Genomic DNA, 26,803 nt, shown 5'->3' on the forward strand with positions numbered 1-26,803 from the left:
CCATATGGCACATGGCTAAGAGCAGCAAGTTCAGCAAACAATCAAAGCAACCGCAATCCTCTACAATCGCTGCACAACAAGGGAGGTGGCGGTACAAGCGGCTGCCAATGCTCTCCACTTCGAGGTTCAGATGCTTTTGGCGAGCTTATGCCTAGTGCAAAGCTATCAGAGCATAGCGGTGCCAATAAAGAAAATTCTTTTCTTTTCACTTGTGACAACGACGCATTGGTAAACCACCCTATCCAATTTCAAGAGGGCAGAAACTCGGTAACCCAAACGCAACAGTACATTAAAGTGTCAAAAACTGGAAAAAAGAAGAAGACGGAAGAAGCGGGAATCCGGGAGCGGGAAGACGTGGGAAAGAAACAAATGCTTTGGCTACGAGACGCATCTTTTGTTTCAACGGCGGAGACTGCGAGGCAGTCCCGCCGAGAGCAATGAATTGCATTTTCTGGAATTGTCAAGGGCTCGGGGCGCCTATGACAATTCATGTACTCGGAGATATTCTCCGAGATCATAGGCCCCAATTGGTGTTTCTCTCGGAAACGAGGGCGACATCGGTTCAGATAGATAGATTAAAAAATAAATGGAATCTTAATGGAGTATGTGTAGACCAAATGGGTTATTCAGGTGTCCTTTGGCAGAAGGAGGTCGAAGTTAATCTTATTAGTTATTCCACGAATCATATGGATGTCGAGTTCTCCGAGGCAACCCATAAGCCCAAATGCAGAATAACAGGCTTTTATGGTTTTGCGGATTCGAGTCAGCGGCATTTGTCTTTGAACCTTTTACGCTCGCTTAGAAATCACAGTGAATTACCATGGGTGGTCGGAGGAGATTTCAACGAGATCACAAGTAATGAAGAAAAGAGTGGGGGCCTAATTAGCCAGCCAGCTAAAATTGAAAGGTTTAAGGAGGCACTCGTAAGTAGTGGTTTATCGGATTTGGGCTATACAGGTCAGCCATTTACGTGGTCCAATAATAGGAGTCGCCCCATACAGTCAAATGCAGACTGGACCGATTCTGTGCAAATGACATGTGGATTAGTCGTTTTCCGAATGCACAAGTCAGACACCTGTCCTATGTAGGGTCTGACCATGTTCCAATTAAATTGGAGTTTAATATCCCGAGTAATCCGCGACAAACTTGGAGGAGAAGACCCTTTAGATTTGACGCTACGTGGCTCCGAAGGGAAGAATGTGAACATATTGTTGAACAAGGATGGCGTACGGAGGCCACATCTGGCCCGATTGAGACGCTTATCATGCGTAATCATGAGTGTCGTTCGGCATTAATTAAATGGAGCCGTATATCTCTTCGCCAACCTCAAAAAGTGATCGATGATCTTCATAAAAAAATAAACCTTTTGAAATCGGTCGAGTAAACGGAAACTATTCGGGAGGAGATCAACACACTTAGGGTAGAGCTAGAGCGGGCGTACGAGGACAACGATCTATATTGGCATCAGAGGAGCCGGGTCCAATGGATAAAGGAAGGTGACAGGAATACGAGGTTTTTTCACTCGACAGCCACCATTCGCCATCGTACAAATAGAGTGGAACGAATTAAAAATGCGGAGGGAATATGGACAGGGGATAACGAGGGTATTGAGCGTATTATATCAGAATATTTCGAACATATTTTCAAGTCTACGAACGCGAGGGAAAATGAGATAGATGAGGTGTTGGAGTGCATTGAGGCTCGTCTTGCCGGTGGAGCTAGTCAACTTCTGTCCCAACCTTACACTTCCGACGAGGTAACGAGAGCTATCTCTCAAATGGCTCCTCTCAAATCTCTGGGCCCGGATGGGTTACCACTCGTCTTCTTTACAAAATTTTGGCATGTGTTAGGGACCGATGTTCTTTCTTGTGTGCTTAAATTTCTCAACCATAAAATTCTTCAGCCGGACCTTAATTCCACCTATATAGTTTTAATCCCCAAAATTAAAAAAACCCGAAAAAATTTCCGACTATAGACCGATCAGCCTTTGTAATGTCATTTATAAATTTGGGTCTGAAGTCCTAGCCAATCGGATCAAATTGGTGCTTAATGACCTGATTTCCCCTACTCAGTCTGCATTTGTTCCTAAATGTCTTATCTCCGATAATGTTCTGTAGCTTTTGAGATTAACCATTTCATCAAAACGAACACTAGAACCAAAACTAATTACATGGCTATTAAACTAGATATTAGCAAGGCATACGATCGGATTGATGGCTATTTTTGAGAAAGATTCTTTGTCGTTTTGGTTTTCCCCCTGATTTTATTGATCTTATAATGTTGTGTGTTTCCACTGTCTTTTTCTCCTTTTTATTCAACGATATGCAGTTTGGCCAGGTTTCACCTTCACGGGGGCTGCGGCAAGGGGATCCGCTATCTCCATATCTGTTCATATGTTGTGCGGAGGCCCTCATAGCCATGGTCGCTAGAGCATCTAATAGTGGTGAGTTTCTTGGAGTTCGGGTGGCCCCAACAGCTCCGGTGGTTTCGTGCCTATGTTTTGCAGATGACACGTTGGTGTTTGGGAGAGCTACAGAGGAGTACGCACGGGTGCTAAAGAATATCTTGGGGAAATATGCCCGTGCATCTGGACAGGAGATCAACCAAGAAAAATCGACGGTGTTTTTTAGCCCAAATACTACCCAGGAGCGAAGAGTTGCAATCCATCAAATCTTGGAATTTCGAGTGGTGGAGAACCAGGAAAAATATTTAGGATTGCCGGCGGCTATTGGAAGGACGAAGAAGGAAATTTTTTCATATCTCCTAGATAGGTTGTGGTCCAAGATTAAAGGGTGGGGCGAAAAACAATTATCGCGAGCGGGAAAAGAAGTCATAATCAAAGTGGTTCTCCAAGCTATCCCATCGTATGTGATGGGATGTTTTCTACTTCCAGTAGGCATTATAAACGACGTGGAGGCTGCAATCAAACTGTATTGGTGGGGTCATGGGGAAATAGAGGTCTAGCGTGGGTAGCATGGAACGATATGTGGAAATCGAAGGGTAAATGGGGAATGGGCTTTCGGGATCTCAAATCCTTTAATTTGGCTATGATTACTAAGCAGGCCTGGCGGATCTTTACTAATCCAAACATGCTACTGTCTCGGGTTATCTCTGCCAAATATTACCCTCAAGGGAGCTTATTTAATGCAACGCTTGGGTATCGTCCGTCCTCGACTTGGGCAGCATATGGCAGGGTCTCCGACGACGAATTGGCAACGGCTGAGATACATCATTGTGGGCCGATCCATGGCTCAAAGAGGGAGGCTCGCTGCGCTTATTCACCAAACGTCCAATGGGGGTAGTCTTTTCAGACCACGTTTCAGATATCATCGACGACAGCTCTAATTCTTGGAATATGGATCTTTTAAATGAGTTTATCTGGCCGGTAGACATTGAGCGCATCTTGGCTGTTCCTTTGGGTAATGGCCTTGCGGATGATAGGTGGGTTTGGCATTTTTCCAAAAATGGTCGGTTCTCTGTGAAGTCTTGCTACCATATGATCCTTGCACATCGGATTGAGCATGAAAATCGACGACATGGCAGGGAGGGCGCTGGTAGTGACGAAGGGGGTCAAAACTGGAATCTTATTTGGCACCTTCGGACCCCGCCAAAAATCATCTCATTTCTTTGGAGAATGTGCAAGGAAATACTTCCAACAAATGTGGAATTATATCGGCGAAAAATCAGCAGCACCCCTTTATGCGGACGTTGTAATGTGGAGGAAGAAACGATTATGCATGTACTGCTCCGATGTCATGGCATGGAGGAGGCCTGGAGCTCTCTTCCTTTTAACGAAACATTGCATGCAAATTCGACGTCGCCATGACGATGGATTTGTGAATTACATCGGGTTATGGGTGAAGATAATTTTCTCACAACAATAATCATGGCATGGAAAGCATGGGAAAGGCGAAACCAGGCTGTGAAGGGGGAACCGGTCTTGAGTGCTAGAGATATGACGCGTTGGTGTTGTGAGTATCGAGCAAACTTCCAAGCATCCCATCCTCTTACTGGTCTACGTCCAAACCCGTGTCACCATAGCGTTTGGACCCTACCGCCGCATGGGACCCTCAAACTTAACTTCGATGCCGCTCTACCTAAGGGAGGAAGAGAGGTTTCATTTGCAGTTGTGGCGAGAGACGATGCGGGGATGTGTGTTGGCTGGAGAGTAGCTCGTGTTAGGGCCGGTCTTCTAGCGGTTGAAGGGGAGGCGCTGGCGGCGCTTCGAGCACTTGCTTTTGCTAAGGAAAGGGACTGGCATGCCATTGTGCTGGAAGGGGACTCTCCAAGTCATAACGGCTCTTCGCGAGGGTAACTGTGAATCGACAACTTTTGGTGGCATCATTGAGGAATGTCGAAAGTTAACTTTATTTTTTCAATCGATTTCCTTTAATTTTATAAAACGCTCGGGCAATAGGTTGGCTCATGAGCTAGCGAATTTCTCCTTTTTAGCTTGTAATAATCCGATGGAAGGTGTTCGATCACCTCCCCTCGAACTTGGCTGAGTTTGCCTAATGATATTTCTTTTTCCATCAAAACAAAAAAGTATATACAAATATATACAAGATTATAAAAGCTATTTTAAGTAAGAGTGCTAGAGTTAAGGCTAGGATTTACATAGCATGGTTGTGGGAACTGTTACATTTTTTTTTGGCCAGCTAAGAATCGGCCAACAAATCATTTGATTGATTTGTTTGATTTTATTGATTGATGGATTCATCCATTACACAATAGACATGATAAAAGGATAGAGACTTTTCAAATGAATGATGTCTTTTATTGGACAATCACATAAATATTTCATAACTATTCTGACGACAAGAAAATATAAATATTGATGGTAGTTAATTCGAACGACTGGGCCGAATTAGATTATTGGGCATTTTATTTCTCTTAATTTGAGCTGATCATTGTAAATAATTCGTTCACAGTTGGGTTGGGCCTTTGTATAAGCAGAGAAGGTCGGTTCAAGAAAAAGAGCTTGGCTGCACCTAGGGGTGAAAGTCGGATGGATCGAATCGGAATTAGCCTTTTCGGAAAATTTCCAAAAAATTTCGGAAGTACAAAATCAATTCCAATTCCAATTCCAAAATTTTGGGAATCTAAAATTCATTCCTATTCCAAAAGGCCCGGAAATTTCGGAATTTCGGAAAAAAATCGGAAATCGCATAAGTTTTAAAATTTCAAATCTTAGCCGAAATTTTATAAAATTTTCATAATTTTTCGAAAATAAGAAAATCCACGTCGATAAAAGTAAAACTAATAACTACTGAATTTCAGTTCAAAAAAATAAACACAACATAATATCCAATAAAACTTCTAACAACAATTCACTATGTCAAAATCCTAAAACAAAAGTTATAGGTGTATTTGTCGGAAAATAAGTATTATATAATATATACTATTTATAGGTGTATTTTTCGGAAAAAAAATCGGAATTCTTCGGAATTAAATCGGATCGGAAATCGGAAATTCCAAATTTATTTTATATAATTCCAATTCCAATCCAAAAAAATTGGAAACTTTTGGAAATCGGAATTTTGGAAGTCGGAATGAAAAAAGTTGTTCCAAAATCAGAACTTTTCGGATCGGAACCGGTGGAAATTGAAAAATTCGTTCCAACTTGCACCCCTAGCTGCACCTGACAGGACGGTTACATCCGGCCTAAGACTTTTATTCATTAAAATTACCATATTATTTAGGTTTCTTAAATTAAAGATATAGAAATTTGAGGTAAATCCGGGTTTCCAGTTTATTAAGAAATATAAATTAGGTTAAATTACAGTTACCATCATGTTAAAGAATGTAAATTACGATAAATCTTGAATTGCGATTAGGGTTGTCTCGTGGCACCTCTTCTCTACTATTATGAGACTTAGGGCTCACTGTAAACAATACGAAATATATTAAATAATACACGTTTCGTCTCATAAATTGTCTCCTTGCTTTCTTTAATTCATGGCGGAGAATAATTTTCCATATATTTTCGGATGTATTTAAGAGACCGTTTGTGGAGGAATCTTGACTTAAACTTTTGGTTGAGATGATCATTCAACATGATATCAGAGTCAGACAAAAAGAAAAATCATGTGTTCGAATCTCACTCCCACCCATATAAAATGTTTAAACTGCGAGAATTCAAATATAATTCTCATCCTACACAGCCACACATTATAGTACAATTTTACTAATCCTAAATTCTAACATAGGAAAAAAAAACTCAATCCTGTAAGAACCGTACCAAACATAAAGTATATGATCCCTATGCATTATGCTCTCTCTTATTCCATTCTAGCAGTAAAACTTGTCCTCATGCACAAAAGTTTATTGGTTCTTCAGCTATATATATATATAAGATCACAGCTGTACAAGTTCTTTTGTCCATTCTCCCTAACTTATATATCCACATGGCAGCACAATTGTTTAACTATAAATTGCACCCACAAGTTTCTAAAAACAGAAAAAACAGGAAAAAAAAAAAAAACAACATTGTTCCTACAAGAGTATGTGACATCTATATATATATATATATATTTATATATATATCTCAATTACAACATATAGAAATACATTAATGATCCAAGAATTATCCGAAAATGAAGAGCCACCACTTTCTGATAATTTCATTCCCAATACAAGGCCACATCAACCCCATTCTCCAGCTAGCCAAGAACCTCGCCCGCCTCGGCGCTAAGGTCACATTCGCCACCACCGACCGCATCCTCCACCGCCTCCAAGATTCTTTGCCGACCCTCCACCGCCTTTCCTACGCCTCCTTTTCCGACGGCCAGCATCATGAAGAAGAACAAGAAAAATCCACCAAATCCACCGCCGGCTACATGGCGGAGATGAAACGGGCCGGGTCGGAAAATCTGATCCGGATCCTCCAAGAGTCCCTCGACGGACCCGAACCGGTGACGTGTCTAGTCTACAGCCTCCTTCTCCCCTGGGCAGCGGCGGTTGCGCGTGACATGCAAATCCCGTCTGCTTTTCTTTTCATACAGTGCGCCACCGCTTTCGCCATTTATCATCGATTCTCCAAACCCCATAATGAAATAGTTGACCCCGTGGATATAATACAAGATTTGCCTCTCTTCTCTTCGAGTGATTTGCCGACTTTTCTCTTGCCCGATAACCCAATGTATTCGTTCATGAAACCTATGATGATTGAACACATGCAAGAGCTCGAAAAGGACCCGAAACCACTTGTTCTTCTCAACACCTTCGAAGAGCTAGAACAAGACGCAATCGAATCACTCAAAACCAAGAATATTAACGTGATTACAATAGGCCCGTTAATCCCATCGGCTTTCTCCGATGGGAACGACTCCACTGACAAATCCTTCGGTGGCGATTTGTTCATCAGCAAGAAAGAAGACTATTTCAAGTGGCTCGATACGAAGCCGGAGAATTCCGTCGTATATGTTGCGTTCGGGAGTTTAGTGGTGATGAACAAAGACCAAAAAATCGAGTTTTTGCATGGATTAGTGGAAAGCAAGAGACCCTTTTTGTGGGTTATAAGATCATCATCATCATCATCGGATAGTGTAGACGAAAACGAGACGAAGAAAATGATTGATAATAGTGATATTGGAGAAAATGGGATGATAGTCGAATGGTGTGCACAAATGGGAGTGCTGAGTCATAAGTCTATAGGTTGCTTTGTGACACATTGTGGGTGGAATTCGACTTTGGAGGGCTTGATTTGTGGGGTTCCTTTTATTTGTTGCCCACATTTTGCCGATCAACCGACGAACGCTAAGCTCGTCGAGGAGGTGTGGGGCACAGGGGTGAGAGCAAGAGCAAATGGAGAAGTTTTGATAGAGAGAGAAGAATTCAAGAAATGTTTGGATGTTGTGATGGGAGAAGGTGATAGAGGTAAAGAGATGAGAAGAAATGCATTGAAATGGAGAGGCTTGGCCTTGGAGGCTGTCAAGGAAAAAGGGTCTTCATATATTAATTTGAAAAGGGTTTTGGAATAAACTCTAGGCTTGTAAAAGTTCATTTCCAATTTTTAAAGTGTTTGGAAACGTTTTGGAATTTATTTTGATTTTATATCATTTTGGGGAAATATGTTTTAGGTGAACAATTTGAGAATGAAAATAATGTTTGTTTATATTTTGAAAGGAGACAAATACACTGTATTAGTCAAATCATGTTTAAAAAGAGTTTAATGCGAAAACGACCCCTGTGAAATCTCTAATTGCTGAAAACGCCCCTATGTTAAAAAAAATAGCAAGGAACCCCCTATGAAAGTTGTTCAAAGCCAAAAAGGCCCCTGGCAGGTTATCGTGCACTACACTCGCCGTATGTGCGTCTGGGTGCGTTTTCGAACCTGAAATAACCTAAATACCCTTTATAATAGAAGTTTTTATAATTATAGATTCATCGCAAAATGAACTTTTTAAAATTTTCAATTCAGTCCTTCCTATTTTTAGAAAGGCCATCTTCCTAGACCCACTTTTTTCTGATTTTTTTTTCCAGCAAAATCAATCAACCAAACCCATATCCTCAAGCTCATTTTTGTTGCAAATCCAGAAAAATAAAAAGGGAAGAAGACATAGCCTTATAGTCATTTTTTCCATGTAAAAGATTGGAAGAAAAAGTTTCGATTTTAACCTCAACTTCACCATTCTCGATAACCCAAAACTTGGAATTCACCATTCTCGATAACCCAAAGCTCACTGTTGATGGAGAGGAGACCCTTGGGGCAGCGGCGTGAGCTATGAAGAATATGAATGTGTTTGTTGTTTCTTTAAGGAAGAATTTGGCCGAATTTGTTCGATATCGTGTGTCTGGTGTTATTTCTTTTTTCGGCAAAATTTGTTGTGAGAATATGAGTAAAACGGAAGAGAAAATCAACTGGTTTCAAATGGTGGTACGGTGGTGGTACGGCGGCGGATGTGGTATGAAAAGTTGTGTGGGCTGGGATGAGGGGTGACGGAAAGAAGATAGAGCCTATTTTTTTTATATGAATTTATATTTTCTTTTATTTTATTTAATCAAAATTAAAATATTAGTAAAAATAAGTAAGGACATTAGAGTCACTGCACTTAAGTCAACAATTAATTTTTAAAGCTGTGTGTTTTTTAAAATAAAACATAAGGAGGTTTTTGTTAAATTTTTAAACATGAGGATTTTTTCAACAATTAGAAATAATACAGGGGGTCTGTGCTATTAGCTCTGTTTAAAAATGTTAGAAAAATGTATTTTAGAAGAAAACTTTGAAAGATGAATTGATGTTTATTTATTTTTTAGTGAATACATTTTGTATTGTAGCAGTCACATCATGTTTGAAGGAGAGGGAAACTTTTGAAATCTTATCGAGAAAATTATTTGAAAAGTTTAACAAACACGATTTTATTTTGGGGAAACAATGAAAATGAAATAAAAATGCTTCCAAACATAAATGTTTGTTGTCAAGTTTTCCACCAATTTTCATAAGTTTGATGTCAATTGATATACTTCAACCCTATATAGTTGGAATAAAGAATGAACCCTTTGTATTGTGTAGAATATAATGACTCCAATGATTCAAATTAAAGCTCGAACAATGGCATACAATTCTTTATGATAGTTAATTGGTTGAATACTACCTTCGAGTAGATTCAAAGTTATTTTCCTAAGAGTCGCTGCAAGAAAAAAATTGACAGTAGTGACATCCCAATTATGACAACATCAAAAGTTGTCTATAAATGCATATATTAAGGACAATATTTTATATTGTCACTAATATCTCTTTTTTAATCACTTAATCCTTTTATGTTGTTACTATATAGAGTTAGTGACAAACATCGCGACAACATTTTTTGTCTAATCATGTGAAAATAGGTGTCGTCACTCAAGACATTGCTTTTTGTAATGAGTTATGACTATTTGCCATAACCAGTGTTCTAAATATCGGTTGTGGCGGCCTATATATCGGCCGTCATATCGGTGGCGAGCATAAACCTTTACGATATATGTGTGGCAGTTTTGAAAATCGGTTTTTTGACGGTGATGCGGTCTGTTGCGGGTCAAACCGATATATGGGGTCAAACTTCGAACGATATATCGAAAAAATATTTTCTTCTAATTTATTTATTTATTTTTTATTACAATGAAAATAGGGTGTTTATATTTTTTATTTTATTTTTTTTTCAATTCCAACCCATTATCTCTTTCAATCAAACCCTAATTCACTGACCGCGTAAGAAGAACATGGCCTAAAAAAACATTTAGAACGATGATGAGAGAATCAAGTTCAAAATGTTAAACCTTTGTTATGTGATTCGAATATATAAACGATGAGGAGAGAATCAAGTTCAAATTTTTTTTATACGTTTTAAGTATTTAGAAATATATTACACTAAATTTAAAAATCGATTTATTTCCGATATGTCTCCGATTAATCATCGCCGCACCGATTTATCGTGTGGCGGTCCCTAACCGCCTCGAACTCGATAACCAATATTTAGAACCTTGGCCACAACTGTTTAGATTCTATAAATGGAATCCCAAGTCGACCACTTGAATTACTCCATTCCAAACATTGTTCTTTGGAATTTCTTCTTTCTTTAGCGTGGAAATATTTGTTGAGAATATTATCTTATGTACTATTACTCAGAGTTCAAAAAACATTCGACGGTTCATAATTTCAAGGTTTGTAGTGCTACTATCTCGAAATAAGATCGTTGTATCGTGGAGACAATTGCTATGAAACCGTGATCACCTACGATGTAAAATTGTCTTGAGGACAGTGAATCAAGTTCTTACCTCGATCATTTGCTAAAATCACCACCGGTTATTATGACCGGGAACAACAAAAAAGTTGTTAGAAAGAAGAATCCAAGAAATGTTTCAATGTTGTGATGGGAGAAGGTGATATGGGTAAATAGATGAGAATAAATGCTTTGAAATGGACATGCTTGGCAAGAGGTTGTCAAGGAGAAAAAGGGACGTATAATAATTTGAAAAGGGTTTTGGAATAAAAAGATATATGAAGTTGATTTTTTTCCTAGGGGCAATTTGCTATAGGTCTCTCTACATTAGATTATATGTGTAAAAGAACCAAATTGAATTTTTGAAAAATTGCAGAAACTTAAAGAGGTTAAATTGTAATTTTCTAAAACTTAATTAAATAAAAAAAAGTTCATCATCATCGTCTTCACTCCGCCGGTGGCTGGACCCCATCTCCGATGCCATCTTCTTTTTTTCTCCATGAAAGGTATGAGCGAGACTCCAATGGCTCTTTCATTTAAGACATTCACTAAAATCGCTGCTCTCCACATCCACAAAGCCCTCCAATTTCGTCGTCGGAAAAGGTGTGAAATAATTTATGGTCCCGAATTGGTTTAATACAGAGGTGTTGTCTTAAGTGTTATGACACTTGAACAAACATGCAGCGGAAATATAAAGACAAAAGAACAATACTCAGAATTAAACACGTTCACAAGTAAAGACTTGTGAACTTGTCCTTTACAGGACGGAAAAATATATATTAAAATCAGTATTCCAAGAATACAAACAGAAGAGGTGCGAAAACTTCTTCCTTATGAATGAATCATTCTCATGATCATTCTTACAATCAAATCTAGATACTAAAAGAAAAATATTAAAAATTCTAGATTTCAAAGATGTACTCGTGAGGAGTACGTAAAGAACTTATGAATGAATCACTATCTTGATCATTCTTACAACCAAGTCTACTAAACAATCTAGACTACAAAGAATGTACTTATGAGAAGTACGTAAAGAATGCACTCATAAGGAGTACGTAAAGATTGTACTCATGAAGAGTACGTAAAGAATGTACTCACGAAGAGTACAAACAACCGATTCTAAAACCTAACTAAAACACTCGTGTATTCTCTTCAGCCCTCGGTTTTTATTTCGTAGAATCGATCAATTTCCATGAGTATTGAAATCGGTATTTATAGACATTTCAAGCTTCCACTCCTCAGCCCATGATCTGCAAGAAAACCAACCACAAGAGCACTCGAGAACATGGGTTAGTGGGTTAGTTTAGAAGTTAAGATAAAATCCACAATTTAATCCACTAAGCACTACTTAACCCACTAACTACAATACTTAACCCACTAAGCACTACTTATTTAATAATTAAAATTTAGTTAGAAAATAGGAAAGTTAAAAACAATATGTGGAAATAATCCACGTGTTTCAAACTCCCCCTTTTTAACTTTCTGATCAAAACTAAATTTTAGCTTAACTCCCCCTGAGTCATTGCTTGAACTCCCCCTGAATATGATAACCAATATAACAAATAACCAATATAGTGCAATCCAAAGTCTCCTCAGTATCAGCTGCTGTTCCTCCATCACTAGTACTGGATCCACTACTTTCCTCTGCTCCTTCAGCTTCACCATGCTTCAACTTCATGACCAGCTTGTTCTCCCCCTTTTTGATCAGAAAGAGTTCTCTGAAGCATTTCCACCATGCACTGATGATAGGTGATCTGAACTAGGAAGTGAGTAAGCTGTTTTGACAAAAAATCTCGAGAAACAGAAAGAAGGATATCAGGAGTGTTGTCAACATGAGGAGCAACACCTTCAGTACCAAGATTATTTTGACCTGATTCAGTTGAGAGGAAATTATCTCCATTCCAGGGAAGATCTTAAAATTTTGAGAAAGCAGAATGGAGTAGATGAGAGAGGGATTTAAAACGATTGCCAAAAAGAGTTTTACAAACTTCAGTAAAAACACCATAATTATCCTCATCAATCACAGTAGGAGTTTGTAAATGAGAGTTGATAATTTTGGGAGAAAGAGAGAAAATTGATTCGCACAAAAAAAACTTTTCCGATCCAAAGTTTGGAGAATTTTTCTTTAAAAAAAAATTTGTAAATTGGCATAAAAATTCCTTCATAAGGACAGACAACCTCAACTAGACTAAGGATTTTTCTTTGATCAAGTCCCTATGAAAAGCAGTGATCCTATGTATATCAAACTCATCCTTGAAAATTTTATTTTCCTCAATGAATTGGCAATTCATGATTTGAGGACTCAAATTTGAATCAGATTCAAAATAAAAGATAGGACTGAAGGCATTGTTTACCTCAATAGGAGTTGACAGATCCTTCACATCCAAGTCTAGCTCTTCTTCCTCAGAGGATTCCTCTTCTTCTGAGTCTTCAAGTTCATCTGGGATGTATGCTGGCTCAAGTGATGCAACATGTGGAGCAACATCTTCTTCCATTGTCATCACTTTTCTCTTCATCTTCAACCTGGGAAGGTGGTGCATCCACTTGAACAGCTGCCTCTGCCAGAGTTCCAGAGGATCTTCATTTGGAGCTGAGGGTGTTTCTTCAGTGGTAGTGAAATCCTGAGCATCAACAGTGGGAATGTCAACATGCTCAGCAGAGGACATCCCAGAAAAATCAGGCATTTCTTCATCCTGGTAGGGAGCAGCATCCTCAGCAATATTTTGAGAAGCATTTTCTGAGACAGTAGGTGCAACAACATTTTCAGGAACATGTGCAGCAACATCTTCGGAAACAGGATGTTGAGAGGGAGTTGCTGCCATGTTGGACTGAAATGTCTCCCCCTGAGTTGATGCTGGTGGAGATGAGTCTTGTAGAGCTTGAGGAGAGAGCTTGGGCTTGGTTCTGCAAAAGTAGGATCTCCTTCTTCGTCATCAGTTTCTTCATCAACCAAATGAACGTCTCTTGGTGGGTTTGGCCTAACTGGAGTGCGACCGACTCTGCCGCTTCTTCTTCCACCTCTGCCGCATGTGCTGGGAGAATGTCCTCCCCTCCGGCGTTGTGATCCAGTAGCATTCAGATTTGGGAAGGGATTCATGCGCTTGGACTGGCGAGTTGGAAACCTTCCTGCATTGGAAGAGGGGCCCACGTTCTGGAAGTTGTCTGGGTCAATCGGATTCAGCTCGTCTCCGGGCTCAATAAGGCTGATCGGCATAGCTTCAAGGTTGACAGGACGAACGATGATGGCTAGATTAGGGTCTGCTGGTTCAGGTGCTGCAGCATCCTTGTTCACATCATCATCCTTGTGCTTTTGATTTTTGAGTGTGAATTTTCGAAAAAGAAGCACGAAATTTATAAGCCCTAATTTTTCTTGAAAAAAAATTGAAGTGGAGAAGGTGAAGAAGTGGTGTGCGTTTTTCTTTGGAGAGAGTGTGATTAAGGAGAATAAAAGTTTCCCTGGCAGTTTAAAGAAAAACGTGACACATGGCACAATAAGGAGTGGACTTAGTGGAAAATAAAGAACTAACCCATATACCCATGACCCATATAAATAGGGATAATTCAATAAGAATAAAACCGTAGCACTCATGAAATATTCACAAAAATAGAAAAACACATTTATTAATGATTAATAGTGAGAAAAAAAATTTGCTGACAGGCATAGATATTATTATATATGTATATATATATGTATATGTTTTTATTTATATAATATATTTTTTTTTTTAATATATATAAACTCTTATTTTCAAGTCAAACAATTCACATGGAACATGATCAAGTGTTCAGTTTGAAGGTTCCTCAGTTACTAAGATATGACTATCAAAATAGAGGAGTTTGACTTATGTGAGTGTAATTATTGTCTAAATGTTTACATGAAGCATGATCACGTTTCAAGGTGAAAGACTTCCAGTTACTGATTTAGAAAATAATACATTACAGTGAAGTCATTATTTAATGAAGCTAATGCTTCAGTAAATTATGTTGCAGCTTAAGATATTTGATGAGGTGCTGCAACACATTTCAGGACATGTTTATTGAGTACACATCCCGAGAGATTTTCTGAGTTTAGAAAACCTCTCATAATCTAATGCCTTTGTAAAGATGTCAGCCAGCTGATCTTCTGTAGGAATGTACTTTAAGCACACTATATTTTTCTCAACTATATCACGAATAAAATGATGTTTAATATCTATGTGTTTAGTTCGTGAGTGTTGAACAGGATTTTTTGAAATGTCAATAGCACTTGAATTATCACAATATATGGTCAGGGTATCACTGGTTAACCCATAATCTCCCAACATTTGTTTCATCCAAATTAGTTGACCACAACATCCTCCAGCAGCTACATATTCTGATTCAGCTGTTGAAAGAGATACACAATTTTGCTTTCTACTAAACCAAGAAACCAGATTATTCCCCAAAAAGAAACATGCACCTGAAATGCTTTTTCTGTCACTAATATCCCCAGCCCAATCAGAATCACTAAAACCTATCAAATTTGAATTAGTGTCTTTGAAAAACTGAATCCCTAAGTCTACTGTACCTGCAACATACCTAATAATCCTCTTCACAGCTTTAAGATGAGTGACTTTGGGATTATCTTGATACCTGGCACACACACAAACACTAAACATAATGTCAGGCCTGCTTGCTGTTAGATACAGAAGGCTTCCAATCATGCTTCTGTAGAGAGTGTTGTCGACATCTTCTGCAACATCATCCTTAGATAGTTTTTGGCTGGAACCCATTGGAGTTTTCATGTGCTTGGCTGATTCCAACTCAAACCTTTTGACCAGATTGAGAGCATACTTCTTTTGATTCACAAAATTCCTTCACATGTCTGTTTGATTTGGAGTCCTAAGAAGTAATTCAACTCCCCTACCATGCTCATTTCAAAAGTGTGAGACATAGAATCTACAAAAGACTGCAAAAGGTTAGCACAAGTAGAGCCAAAAACAATGTCATCAACATATATCTGAACAATAATGATATGATTATTAGTTCTTCTAACAAATAGGGTTCTGTCTGCCTCCCCTCTATTGAACTGTATTTCAAGTAAGAAGTCAGTGAGTCTTTGATACCAAGCTCTAGGAGCTTGTTTAAGACCATACAGTGCCTTCTTAAGCTTGAAAACATGATTAGGCTTGGCAGAATCTTCAAAACCCTTTGGCTGTTCTACATATGCTTCCTCATTTAAAACACCATTTAGACATGCACTTTTGATATCCATCTGATACAATTTGATTTAAAGAAAACAGGCTATAGCAAGAAGTAACCTAACAGATTCAATTCTAGCTACTGGAGTAAAGGTTTCATCAAAATCTATACCTTCAATCTGAGTATAACCTTGTGCTACTAACCTAGCCTTATTTCTAACCACTGTACCTTTTTCATCAGTTTTATTTTTGAAGATCCACTTAGTTCCTATCACATTTGCATGACTTGGTCTGGGAACTAAGTACCAAACATCATTCCTGAATAGATTCAGCTCTTCATGCATTGCATTAATCCAAAACTCATCCTTCAGTGCTTCTGCAATATTCCTTGGTTCGACTGAAGATACAATGCAAGTAGTTCCAGTTAGTGCACATTCAGAAGATAAATTTGAAAATCTTACCATGTCTCTGTAATTCACTATCTCTTTTCTTCTGGTCCTTATCCCATCAAAGATATCTCCCACAACTTGAGTCGAGGGGTGATTTTTCTGGATTCTACTTGATGGTTCCTTTCTGCAGACATCATGAGTTGGCTGCACTTCAGCTTCTGTGCTCTCTGTAGGAAGTATTGAGTCAGATGTGGTAACACTCGGCTCAACAGCCTCTTCTCTTGATACTGGACTGTTTATATCTGGAGCATCTGTGGCAGTAGTGTCTCCTCCGGTTGTTTCTCCTTCAGCAATCAGGTCATCAACTTCATCTTCAGCTGTTTTACTGCGGAGATCAGCAAAATCATCAAATACCACATTTACAGATTCAATAATGGTTCGAGTTCTTAAGTTATATACTCTATACGCATGACTGTTATTAGAGTATCCCACAAATAAACTCAAATCACTTTTTGAATCAAATTTAGATAGATGATCTCTATTATTTAGGACATAGCAAACACATCCAAACACATGCATGTATTCTAGATCTGATTTTTCTCTTAAAAAATACACCCAAGTATATCTCGAAAAATCATCAACACACACAAATGCAAATTTCTTACCACCTAGGCTTTCTACCTCTATAGGACCCATAAGATCCATATGTACAAGTTCAAAACAAATGGTGGTACCAACGCGTTGTAACACTTTGTATGGCACTCTAGTTTGCTTTCCCTTCTGGCACATTCCGTATATAGGAATGTCCTTGATCTTGAGATCTGGAATTCCTCTTATGGCATTGTACTTGCTGAGCAGCTTCAGATTTTTCAAGTTTGTGTGCCCTAGATTCTGGTGCCACAGCTCTACTTCACTTACTCTTGAGCTCTTGCATGAGATGGTGTCACCTGTTTGATAACAATTATCCATTGATCTGAAACCTGTAAGTACACAATGATTTTGATTATCAAACACAGAACAACAGTATTTATCAAATTCTACACGTAGATCATCATCACACAATTGACTGATACTGATGAGGTTTGATCCCAATCCTTCAACATGTAGGACATTTGAAAGTTTTGGAAGTCCCTCAATACTGAGTGTTCCACGTCCAACCACTTTGCCTTTAGTTCCTCCTCCATCGGTTTCACGTCCTCCATTGAGTGTATGGTAGTTTGATAGAAATTCTTTTGTTCCAGTCATGTGCCTAGAGCATCCACTATCAAAGTACCATGAACCTGAAATGTTAGCATTTAAAGAAGTGTATACTGCTTTGCACATAAGTTTACCTTTGGGAGTCCATATTCTCCACTCCTTTTTGGTAAATTCTACCTTTTTCTTTGAGGTGTTGCCTGGAGTGATGTGACTCATTCTGTACAACATTTTATCACTACTGTGTTTTTCACAAAATGGACGAATATGTCCTGGTGAGAAACAGTAATGACAAATGTATTCCCTTATTCTGGACTCTGGAGTGGTGACTGTGGAATTCCTGCATTCTTTTCCATTTGAACCCTTCTCTTTTACAAAGACAATTTCTTTCTTCTTTACTGGCTTGTGTTTCTTCACTTGTTTGTTGAACCCTAGACCTTCATTCTTGTTGTACTTCTCCAGTGACACAATCTCTTCGAGTTTAGTTGTGCCAGTATTCATCATCTTGATTGCTAGAGTTGCTTCTTTGAGTTCATCTTTCACCTTTGCCAGTTCATGATCCTTCTTGGTGATACCAACCTCCAAATGTGTGATTGTTTCTTTGAGGGAGGAATTTTCCTTGTTGGCTGCATCTAGAGCTTGAGTCTTCTTCTCCAGGTCAAGAGCCAGTTTTCTACACATTTCTTCCTCATCACTAGCTGCTTCAATGCTGGATTCTGCTGCATTTAAAGAAATAGAGTTTAAACATGTATAATGATCAGTATTTAACTCAGAAATTTCAGTTACTGAAAGTGTTTCAGAAAGTGTTGCAGCATCCAGAGAAACTCTTTGTGATTTTGTTTCAGAAGCATTTCCAGTGATATATCTGACAGAGAGAGCTTGTTTAGTGGATTGTTGTTCCTCTGTCTGTTCAGGTTGCTCTTCCTCCTCATCACTGACAGCACAAATCAAACTCATTCCTCTTCTTCTTAAGGTATTTGCACATTCATTAGCATAATGTCCAAATCCAGAACAAGCCCTGCATTTAATGTGATCCAAGTTAGGTGGTTCAGAATTTGAACGAGCAAATGAAGAATTTTTAGAAGTGTTCTGAGAAGGTGTTTGAGGAAATGTTCTCTGTGAAGTAGATCTGTTCCGGGGCTGAGTTTGTCGATTTTGTGAAGAGCCATCTGGAAATAATTGTCTGGGCTTGATTCCACCTCGCCTGTACGCCCTATTGAATTTCTGAATTTGGAATGCAACATTGTTGAGACATTCCTCTGCATCATCCTCAAATTCCGGAGCAACATCTTCCTTCTCTAATTCTGCCTGGAGTGCATTTGAGATCGCCTTTCCTTTCTCCTTTCTTTGGTCTTCAAAGTTCATCTCTCTAGACTTTAGACTACCAATTAAGTCGTCCGGCCGTAGAGATGAGGTGTCTTTGGCCTCCTCAATAGCAGTAACCGTCATGCTGAATCTTTCTGGGAGAGTTCTCAATACCTTGTTCACCAGTGTCTCGTTGCTTAAAGGACCACCTAAAGATTGAAATTCATTAGCTAAATCAATCAATTTCTCATTGTACTGAGAAATTGTTTCAGTTTCTTCCATTCTCAGTCTCTCAAATTTGGAGGAGAGTAATCTGAGCTTAGTTCTTCTGACACTGTCTGATCCTTCACAATGTAGCTGAAGAACTTCCCAAGCATCCTTCGCAGAAGTGCACACTGAAATCAATTTAAACATTGTTAAATCTACTGAATTGAAGATTGCATTTAACGCCTTTGAGTTTTGATTGGCATTTGATAGATCATCTGCTGTCCACCGTAATTCTAGTGTTGGAGAAACATCCCCATCCGCATCTGTCATCGTTGGTGGCTTCCATCCAGTAAGAATAGATCTCCAGGCTCTCTCATCAATGGCTTTGATGTACGCCCTCAGCTTGACTTTCCAGTAGGTGTAGTTTGTGCCGTCGAGTACAGGAGGTCGCATAGAAGCAGTCATCTGAGTATCCATCACGAATTCGTTTCTGAAAAAGAAAATAGGAACAAACACTTAGTATATGTCAAGTGTTGGCTCTTGATGCCAATTGAAATAATTTATGGTCCCGAATTCGTTTAATACAGAGGTGTTGTCTTAAGTGTTATGACACTTGAAGAAACATGCAGCGGAAATATAAAGACAAAAGAACAATACTCAGAATTAAACACGTTCACAAGTAAAGACTTGTGAACTTGTCCTTTACAGGACGGAAAAATATATATTAAAATCAGTATTCCAAGAATACAAACAGAAGAGGTGCGAAAACTTCTTCCTTATGAATGAATCATTCTCATGATCATTCTTACAATCAAATCTAGATACTAAAAGAAAAATATTAAAAATTCTAGATTTCAAAGATGTACTCGTGAGGAGTACGTAAAGAACTTATGAATGAATCACTATCTTGATCATTCTTACAACCAAGTCTAGAAACATATATACTAAACAATCTAGACTACAAATAATGTACTTATGAGAAGTACGTAAAGAATGCACTCATAAGGAGTACGTAAAGATTGTACTCATGAAGAGTACGTAAAGAATGTACTCACGAAGAGTACAAACAACCGATTCTAAAACCTAACTAAAACACTCGTGTATTCTCTTCAGCCCTCGGTTTTTATTTCGTAGAATCGATCAATTTCCATGAGTATTGAAATCGGTATTTATAGACATTTCAAGCTTCCACTCCTCAGCCCATGATCTGCAAGAAAGCCAACCACAAGAGCACTCGAGAACATGGGTTAGTGGGTTAGTTTAGAAGTTAAGATAAAATCCACAATTTAATCCACTAAGCACTACTTAACCCACTAACTACAATACTTAACCCACTAAGCACTACTTATTTAATAATTAAAATTTAGTTAGAAAATAGGAAAGTTAAAAACAATATGTGAAAATAATCCACGTGTTTCAAGGTGGAATCCTTCTAGGCTAGAAACATTCCTCGTGGGAAATGGCGAAATCCGTTTGTATTGCTATACCCAAAATTCCCCACTTCCCTCTTCCCAAAATTCTCCACTTCGCTTGAATAATATTAGGCCCTTTTGTAAAGATGTTATGCGTTCCAATTCCGAATTCGACAGCAACATCAAAATTAATGAGCTTCCATTAAAGAATGGGCTAGATTTTAGGTTCAAATTTATGTTGTGGTCTTTATTAATTATTAAATATGTGAGAGAGAAAGAAGCAAGAAGTCTAAGAAGACGAAGATGAGAGGAGAGAGGAGATGTGAGAGAGATGATAGTGTAGGCTAGGGCAATTTTGTCATTTCACAGGCAAAAATGAAGAGAATGTCGCACAACCCGTGTGTGAGATACACGATTTGCTTCAAGGGGGTTTTCGCCTTTGACTAATTATCACGGAGGGTATTTGCTATTTTTTTTATGACAAGGGGAATCTCATAGTTGCGATTTTCACAGTGGCAGTAAAGGCAATAACCTCATATTTATCTAATAGAATAGATTTCTACCTATATAAGTTCACAATTAGGGGTGTCTAGCAAATTTCCCCCTTTTTTTTCCTATTACGGTGGTTATTTGATTCAAGAGTTATGTCACTATGTTACAAAATTGAAGTCTCAATCAATGTACGACCATAAAATTTTAAGGGTAAATTACAACTACCTCTCTAAGGCGTAAAAACCATTTACGAACAAACCCCCCATTTTGTAGAATCTAATCCAGCCCCTTAAGTTTGTAAATTTCTTATATCAACCTCCCTACAAAAGGGTGTTAAGGTAAGAAATCTACAAATTGTAGGGGATGGATGCAATTATGGAAACATGAGGTTTTTTTCTGTAAATAGACTTTACCTCAGAGGGGCGGTTGTCATTTACCTAATTTTTATTGCAGAATTTGCTAATGTCTTTCATATCTAATTTTTTTTAGCAACAAGGATACTTTTTGTTTTTGTTTCGATAAGAGACCCACACACTCGTTTTACAAAAATAACCCCACATTATATTTTTAGGGTAAAATACAGTTTACCCCCTGGACTATGTGATATGTAACACTTACCCCTTTACCTCAAAAACTATTACTTACCCCCTTTATTTAACAATACATACTTTAATGATTAACATGGTTTAACGGTGAAATGAAGTAGAAAATCAATCGCAATATAATTTTCCTTAATTACCCTTAGGGTTGTCAATCAATAATTTAGCTTTTACAATGACGCTTAATATAATACCTAAGGCGGCACACGACTCTTTGTTCTTTCGGAAACAATTTACATTTGTAAAATCCCTAATCTCTTCCATATTCACAGTCTTCCATACTTTTTTATTCGATTGCATTGAGAAAAATTCATAGCACATGTGAATTCATTTAAATTTATTTGTGTTTATTGTCGGAGGTGCTTGATATGCATAGCAAAAAAAACCTCTTTTTTTTTTATATATTGTTTTGCTTGTCTATATTTCTATATTATTAGGGTAAAATACACTTTGAACCTCTGGCTATTGAATAGGTCGCATTCACTCCCTATAGTATTGAAAACATCATTCACCCTCCCTACTGTTATCGATCAACTTCAGTTGATATTTGAGTTTCTACTACAAATACGATTTTAAAATGTCCATTTTATTCTTCTATTTTTTTGTAATCCGTAGCGTCTATTATGAATTTTAATTGAGAACCTACATTGGATAATTTGTGACATGTGTTTGAAAGTCCAATTGTGCAACAAGGATGAATGAAACATGGGACGTGATTTTGTTTGTAATCTATAAACTACAGTGATTATGAAATTCTAACACATAGTCAAACATGTAAAATACATTCATTATCTGTGTATCAAGAATCCTTATCCACATTCGAGCTTGGTCATAGACTTCTTTAAGTATATTTTCTTGTAGTAATTACTTGGCCACCTTTTTCTCTTATTTTGAGTTTAGATATATTTGCAATCTCGAACTATATCTTTCAAGTATTATACTGAATATTTTCCTCATATGACTCCACAAATTTGGTGATTGAAAGTTTGGAAAAGCAATTGTTGTCAGGGAGTGCGATTACGTGACGAAAGAAGCTTTCTCATCACACAAAGTTGAGTGAGCATCCTATTTTATTTATTTCATTTTTCCTCTTTATTTTTACTAAGTTTGCCAAAATTGTAAGCGCTGATATTCAATTTTCAACCTTGCTTTGTGTAGATTTTGTCATTTGTTATTATCTTGGATAATTATGGAAGCAAAGGGGAAGAATATTTGGATTATTAGAGGAAGAAATCAGGAGTTATCGTGATGTATTAACCAATGGAATTCCAGCCGATGAAAACAACCTGGTAATATAATCATTCTCTCTGTTTATAAGCTTAAAAATATTTTGAGGCCAGCGGATGGAACACTGAACGAGCAATTTCCAGGAAAACATTTAACATCTTAAGCAAAACAAAAAAAAAATTCTAGCTGCTTTACAGTTTTTGGAAGAACCTCGAAATTCAAGATATTTTTAAAATCTATTACTTTAATTGGTTTTTATAATATAGAATTTTCCATCAACATTTGATTGCTTTTTTTTTTTTTTGCCCCCTCATTATTGGCCATATTTTGCAAAAAATAGCCATCAAATGCTTTTGATTATATAAATATTATATTGCACACGAAGCTTTCTGCATTCATCATTCGTTTTTTCTAGGGGTGAATATTTTCGTCATATACGAATTATTTTTAAGCCTTATGCCCGAAGACGGTGTTTGGTGTTGCTGGTGAGTACTATGAACCTCTGTATTTTCGATCATCTCATTTATCGTAGTTGTTAATGTAGAAAATACATTGCCCGCCATTCCTGTCTCATATTCTTCATCACGTGTCTACAACAAACAAATGGGGTTAAAAGGCGTTGTATGAATTTTTAGCAGCAAATGGATGAAAAAATTCAAACATTCATATCTATTCTTAAATCGTTGAATAAGATCCTCATCATTTGTTATCCTTTTGACAGTAATAACCTGCCAACACGCTGATTTCTGCTTTAAATAGATTGTCTCTACCAAAAAGTACATTGTTGCGTGCATTCTTCAAATCTGTAACAAATATCAAATACCATAATATCATTAAGAGATACATAGCATCCAAAAAGTTGTTTACAATTATCTTTAATTACTTCCAACAAAATTACACTTCTGTAGACTTGGCACCGGTGTATTAATTTTTGTTGAGAAATCAAATTACAAAAATTTAGTCAAAACGAAGAAAAAATAACATATGTTGGAAAAAGAAAAAAAACAAATGTAAATATATAAAAATCGGAAACTATGTAATACATCCAATCGTTAACAATAACAACACCAAAAAGATTATGGAAATTTGATGTCAGACGATTGCAAAAATAAATCGAATACAAATATATAATCCTAATTCAAAAACACAAAACATAACCCAGCTTACTTCTCAAGAGAGATCCGGCTTGTCTTTGTAGTATATTTGTTGTTTGCCTTTTCCTCTGCATTTGAATTTAGTAAGCAAATCTTGCAGAAATGAAGTGAGAAATGATGGGTGAAAACTTATAGTGCATGTGTGAAAGGAGATGAAAGAGAGAAATTGTAACCGTGGATGAAATACTTACTGTATGGATCAGTTGGAGGAGAATCCATACATATATATATATATATATATATATATATATATATATATATATATATATATATATATATATATATATATATATATATATATATATATATATATATATATATATATATATATATATATACATATATATATACATATATATATATGTATATATATATATATATATATATATGTATATATATATATATATATATATATATATGTATATATATATACATATATATATATGTATATATATACATATATATATATATATGTATATATATATATATATGTGTGTGTGTGTGTGTGTTTGTTTTATTATTATTGTTTTTTTTAAAGACTATATATGGCTATTGACTACAACGTGGGTTCTTTTACAAACTACTACCTGCGGGAGGGGGGCCACAGATTTAGGGAAACAAGATATTGTGTTCGGAGTGGACAGTTTTGTGTGAAAAAACTGTCAAAATAGAAATTGATCAAAATGCCCCTAGGTTTAGGTTTAGGGTTATAGTTCAAAATATCAATATACATATGGTTGAAGCAGCCTTATTCTATGTTTTTTTTTCGAAACATTTTTCTTCGTGTTATTTTGCAGGGAAAGGTAAATGGTTTCTTCATTTTTTGAATTGTTTTTTTTAAATTGGTGGCATGGTATTAATATGTAATGTTTGTCTCAAAGTTTGTAGTTCCCATTTAGAGCCAAAAGAAAACTATTTGCATGACATAGTATGATAGTATGTGCAGTGGTGTCTTTAAGAATGATTATGTGAAATAGTCCGACTCTAATATGCCCGTGCGTAGTTACTAGTATATATAAGTTAAAGACATTACATAGTTACAGAATACTACTATATATATATATATATATATATATATATATATATATATATATATATATATATATATATATATATATATATATATATATATATATATATATATATATATATATATACTAGGTGAGAGCACCGCGCAGTGCGCAGTGTCGTTGCACTGTTTACATATTTGCAAAATGTGTTTTATTTATGCTAGCGTAAGTTTGAAGGGTTGATGATACGCTACAGGATATAAGGGTCGGATTAAAACAGAGCATTGTATAAGGTGAGACGGATTATGAAGTAAGAGATAATATTGATATGTAAAAAGGTAAATGACCAAAAAATATATTTATTAATGATACAAAACTGATGTTATACAAGCTAGTAATATGTAAATGATAGAATGTTCGTACATGAATATTGTTGGACTCATTGTTGCGATGGATGATATTGATTAGGAGGAGAAGAATGTGGTTCAAGATTGGTACACAATGGCATGCGGTGAAGATTTGTTACAGCATGTTGGTTGTATATAGTATTATTAACGTTACATTTACTTCTTTTTATTTGGGGAAAATTACATTTTTCGTCCTCATACTTTACCCACTTTTTTCAAAACTGTCCCTTAATATTTTGGAGTTACAATAGTAGTCCTTAATCATGTCATTTTTTGATAGAATTGATCCGCCGTTAATTTTTGCAGTTAAGTTGGATGGAAAATGGCGTGTGCCTCTCACATGCCTTCAATTTACAACAATACATGAAAATAGACTTTCAACAAAACGCACTGCATTTTGTTAAAACATATTTTTATAATTATTATTATTTTTAATTAAAATTTAATATAAAATTGAAATCACATAAATTCCAAAAAAAATCAACTCTTTTCGGAAATATTGTTTAAAAAATCAAAATATAGTTTAAAAATTTAAGATATTGTTCCAAAGTCGGCATTTTTGGAACTCAATTAAAATATATCGTTTCAAACCAAAATAAAAAACCCGATAGGAATTGGGGTATTAGAAATCTCCATTCCAATTTTCACCTCTAGTCAATTCCAAAAATCTCAATTATGAGACAATATGTCGAGTTTTAAATCATTTAATATGGGTGAAAATTGGAAAGGAGTTTTCTTATGCTGCCTAGTTTGATCGAATTTTTATTTTATTTTAAAATAATATTTTCATTCAATTTCCAAAAATTCCGATTATAAAACACAATATTATTTTTTTAGACGATATTATGATTTTTTAAACAATATTTCTGAATTTATTTTGAAAAAGAAATATCGAGTTTTAGATTATTAAATAAGGGTGAAAATTGGAACGGAGTTTTCTTACTCCACCTATTACGATCAGGTCTTTATTTTATTTAAAGCAATAATTTTCATTTGGATTCAAGAAATTCCGGTTTTAAAATATTACATTATTATTTTAGACAATACTTCTAAAAATATTTTGAAACAATTTATCGAGTTTTACATTATTAAATTAGGGTGGAGATTGAAATGGAGGTTTCTTATCCCGCCTATTCGGATCAAATTTTTATTTTATTTTGAAACAATGTTTTCATTTGAATTCCGAAAATCTTGATTTTGAAAGCAATATTTCATATTTTTTAAAACAATGTTTCAATTGTTTAAAGAATATTTTTCAAAATATTTTAAGACAATATATATCGATTTTGTTTTTTTGGAATATGTATAATTTCGAATTTCAATCAAGTTTTAATTATGAAAAATCTGTTTTAACAAGACGCAATGCGCTTTGTTAAAAGTCCATTTTCATGTAGTGTTGTAAATTGAAGGCATGTGAGAGGCACATGCCATTTTCCATCCAACTTAACTGCAAAAGTTAACGGCGGATCAATTCTGTCAAATAATGGCATGATTAAGGACTACTATTGTAACTTCAAAATGTTTAGGGACAGTTTTGAAAAAGTGGGT

At 36.4% G+C, this 26,803-nt stretch overlaps 2 protein-coding genes across 2 annotated transcripts; both read left to right on the top strand.

The window, feature by feature from the left end:
• The first annotated feature begins 3,886 nt into the window (after window positions 1-3,886).
• LOC148769067 (uncharacterized) lies at window positions 3,887-4,505 on the top strand. The gene is made up of 2 exons (XM_088820210.1): window positions 3,887-4,311; window positions 4,418-4,505. The coding sequence occupies exons 1-2, from the start codon at window positions 3,887-3,889 to the stop codon at window positions 4,503-4,505; spliced, it is 513 nt and encodes a 170-aa protein (XP_088676336.1).
• Window positions 4,506-6,559: 2,054 nt separating this feature from the next.
• Window positions 6,560-8,153, top strand: LOC105964423 (crocetin glucosyltransferase, chloroplastic). Its single transcript, XM_012988932.2, has one exon. It carries the CDS (start codon window positions 6,597-6,599, stop codon window positions 7,980-7,982), a length of 1,386 nt encoding a protein of 461 aa, XP_012844386.1. The 5' UTR covers window positions 6,560-6,596; the 3' UTR covers window positions 7,983-8,153.
• Window positions 8,154-26,803: the final 18,650 nt, after the last annotated feature.

The sequence above is a fragment of the Erythranthe guttata genome, chromosome 7, assembly GCF_056151865.1.
Source record: "Erythranthe guttata isolate IM_541 chromosome 7, IM_541, whole genome shotgun sequence".
Lineage (NCBI taxonomy): Eukaryota > Viridiplantae > Streptophyta > Magnoliopsida > Lamiales > Phrymaceae > Erythranthe > Erythranthe guttata.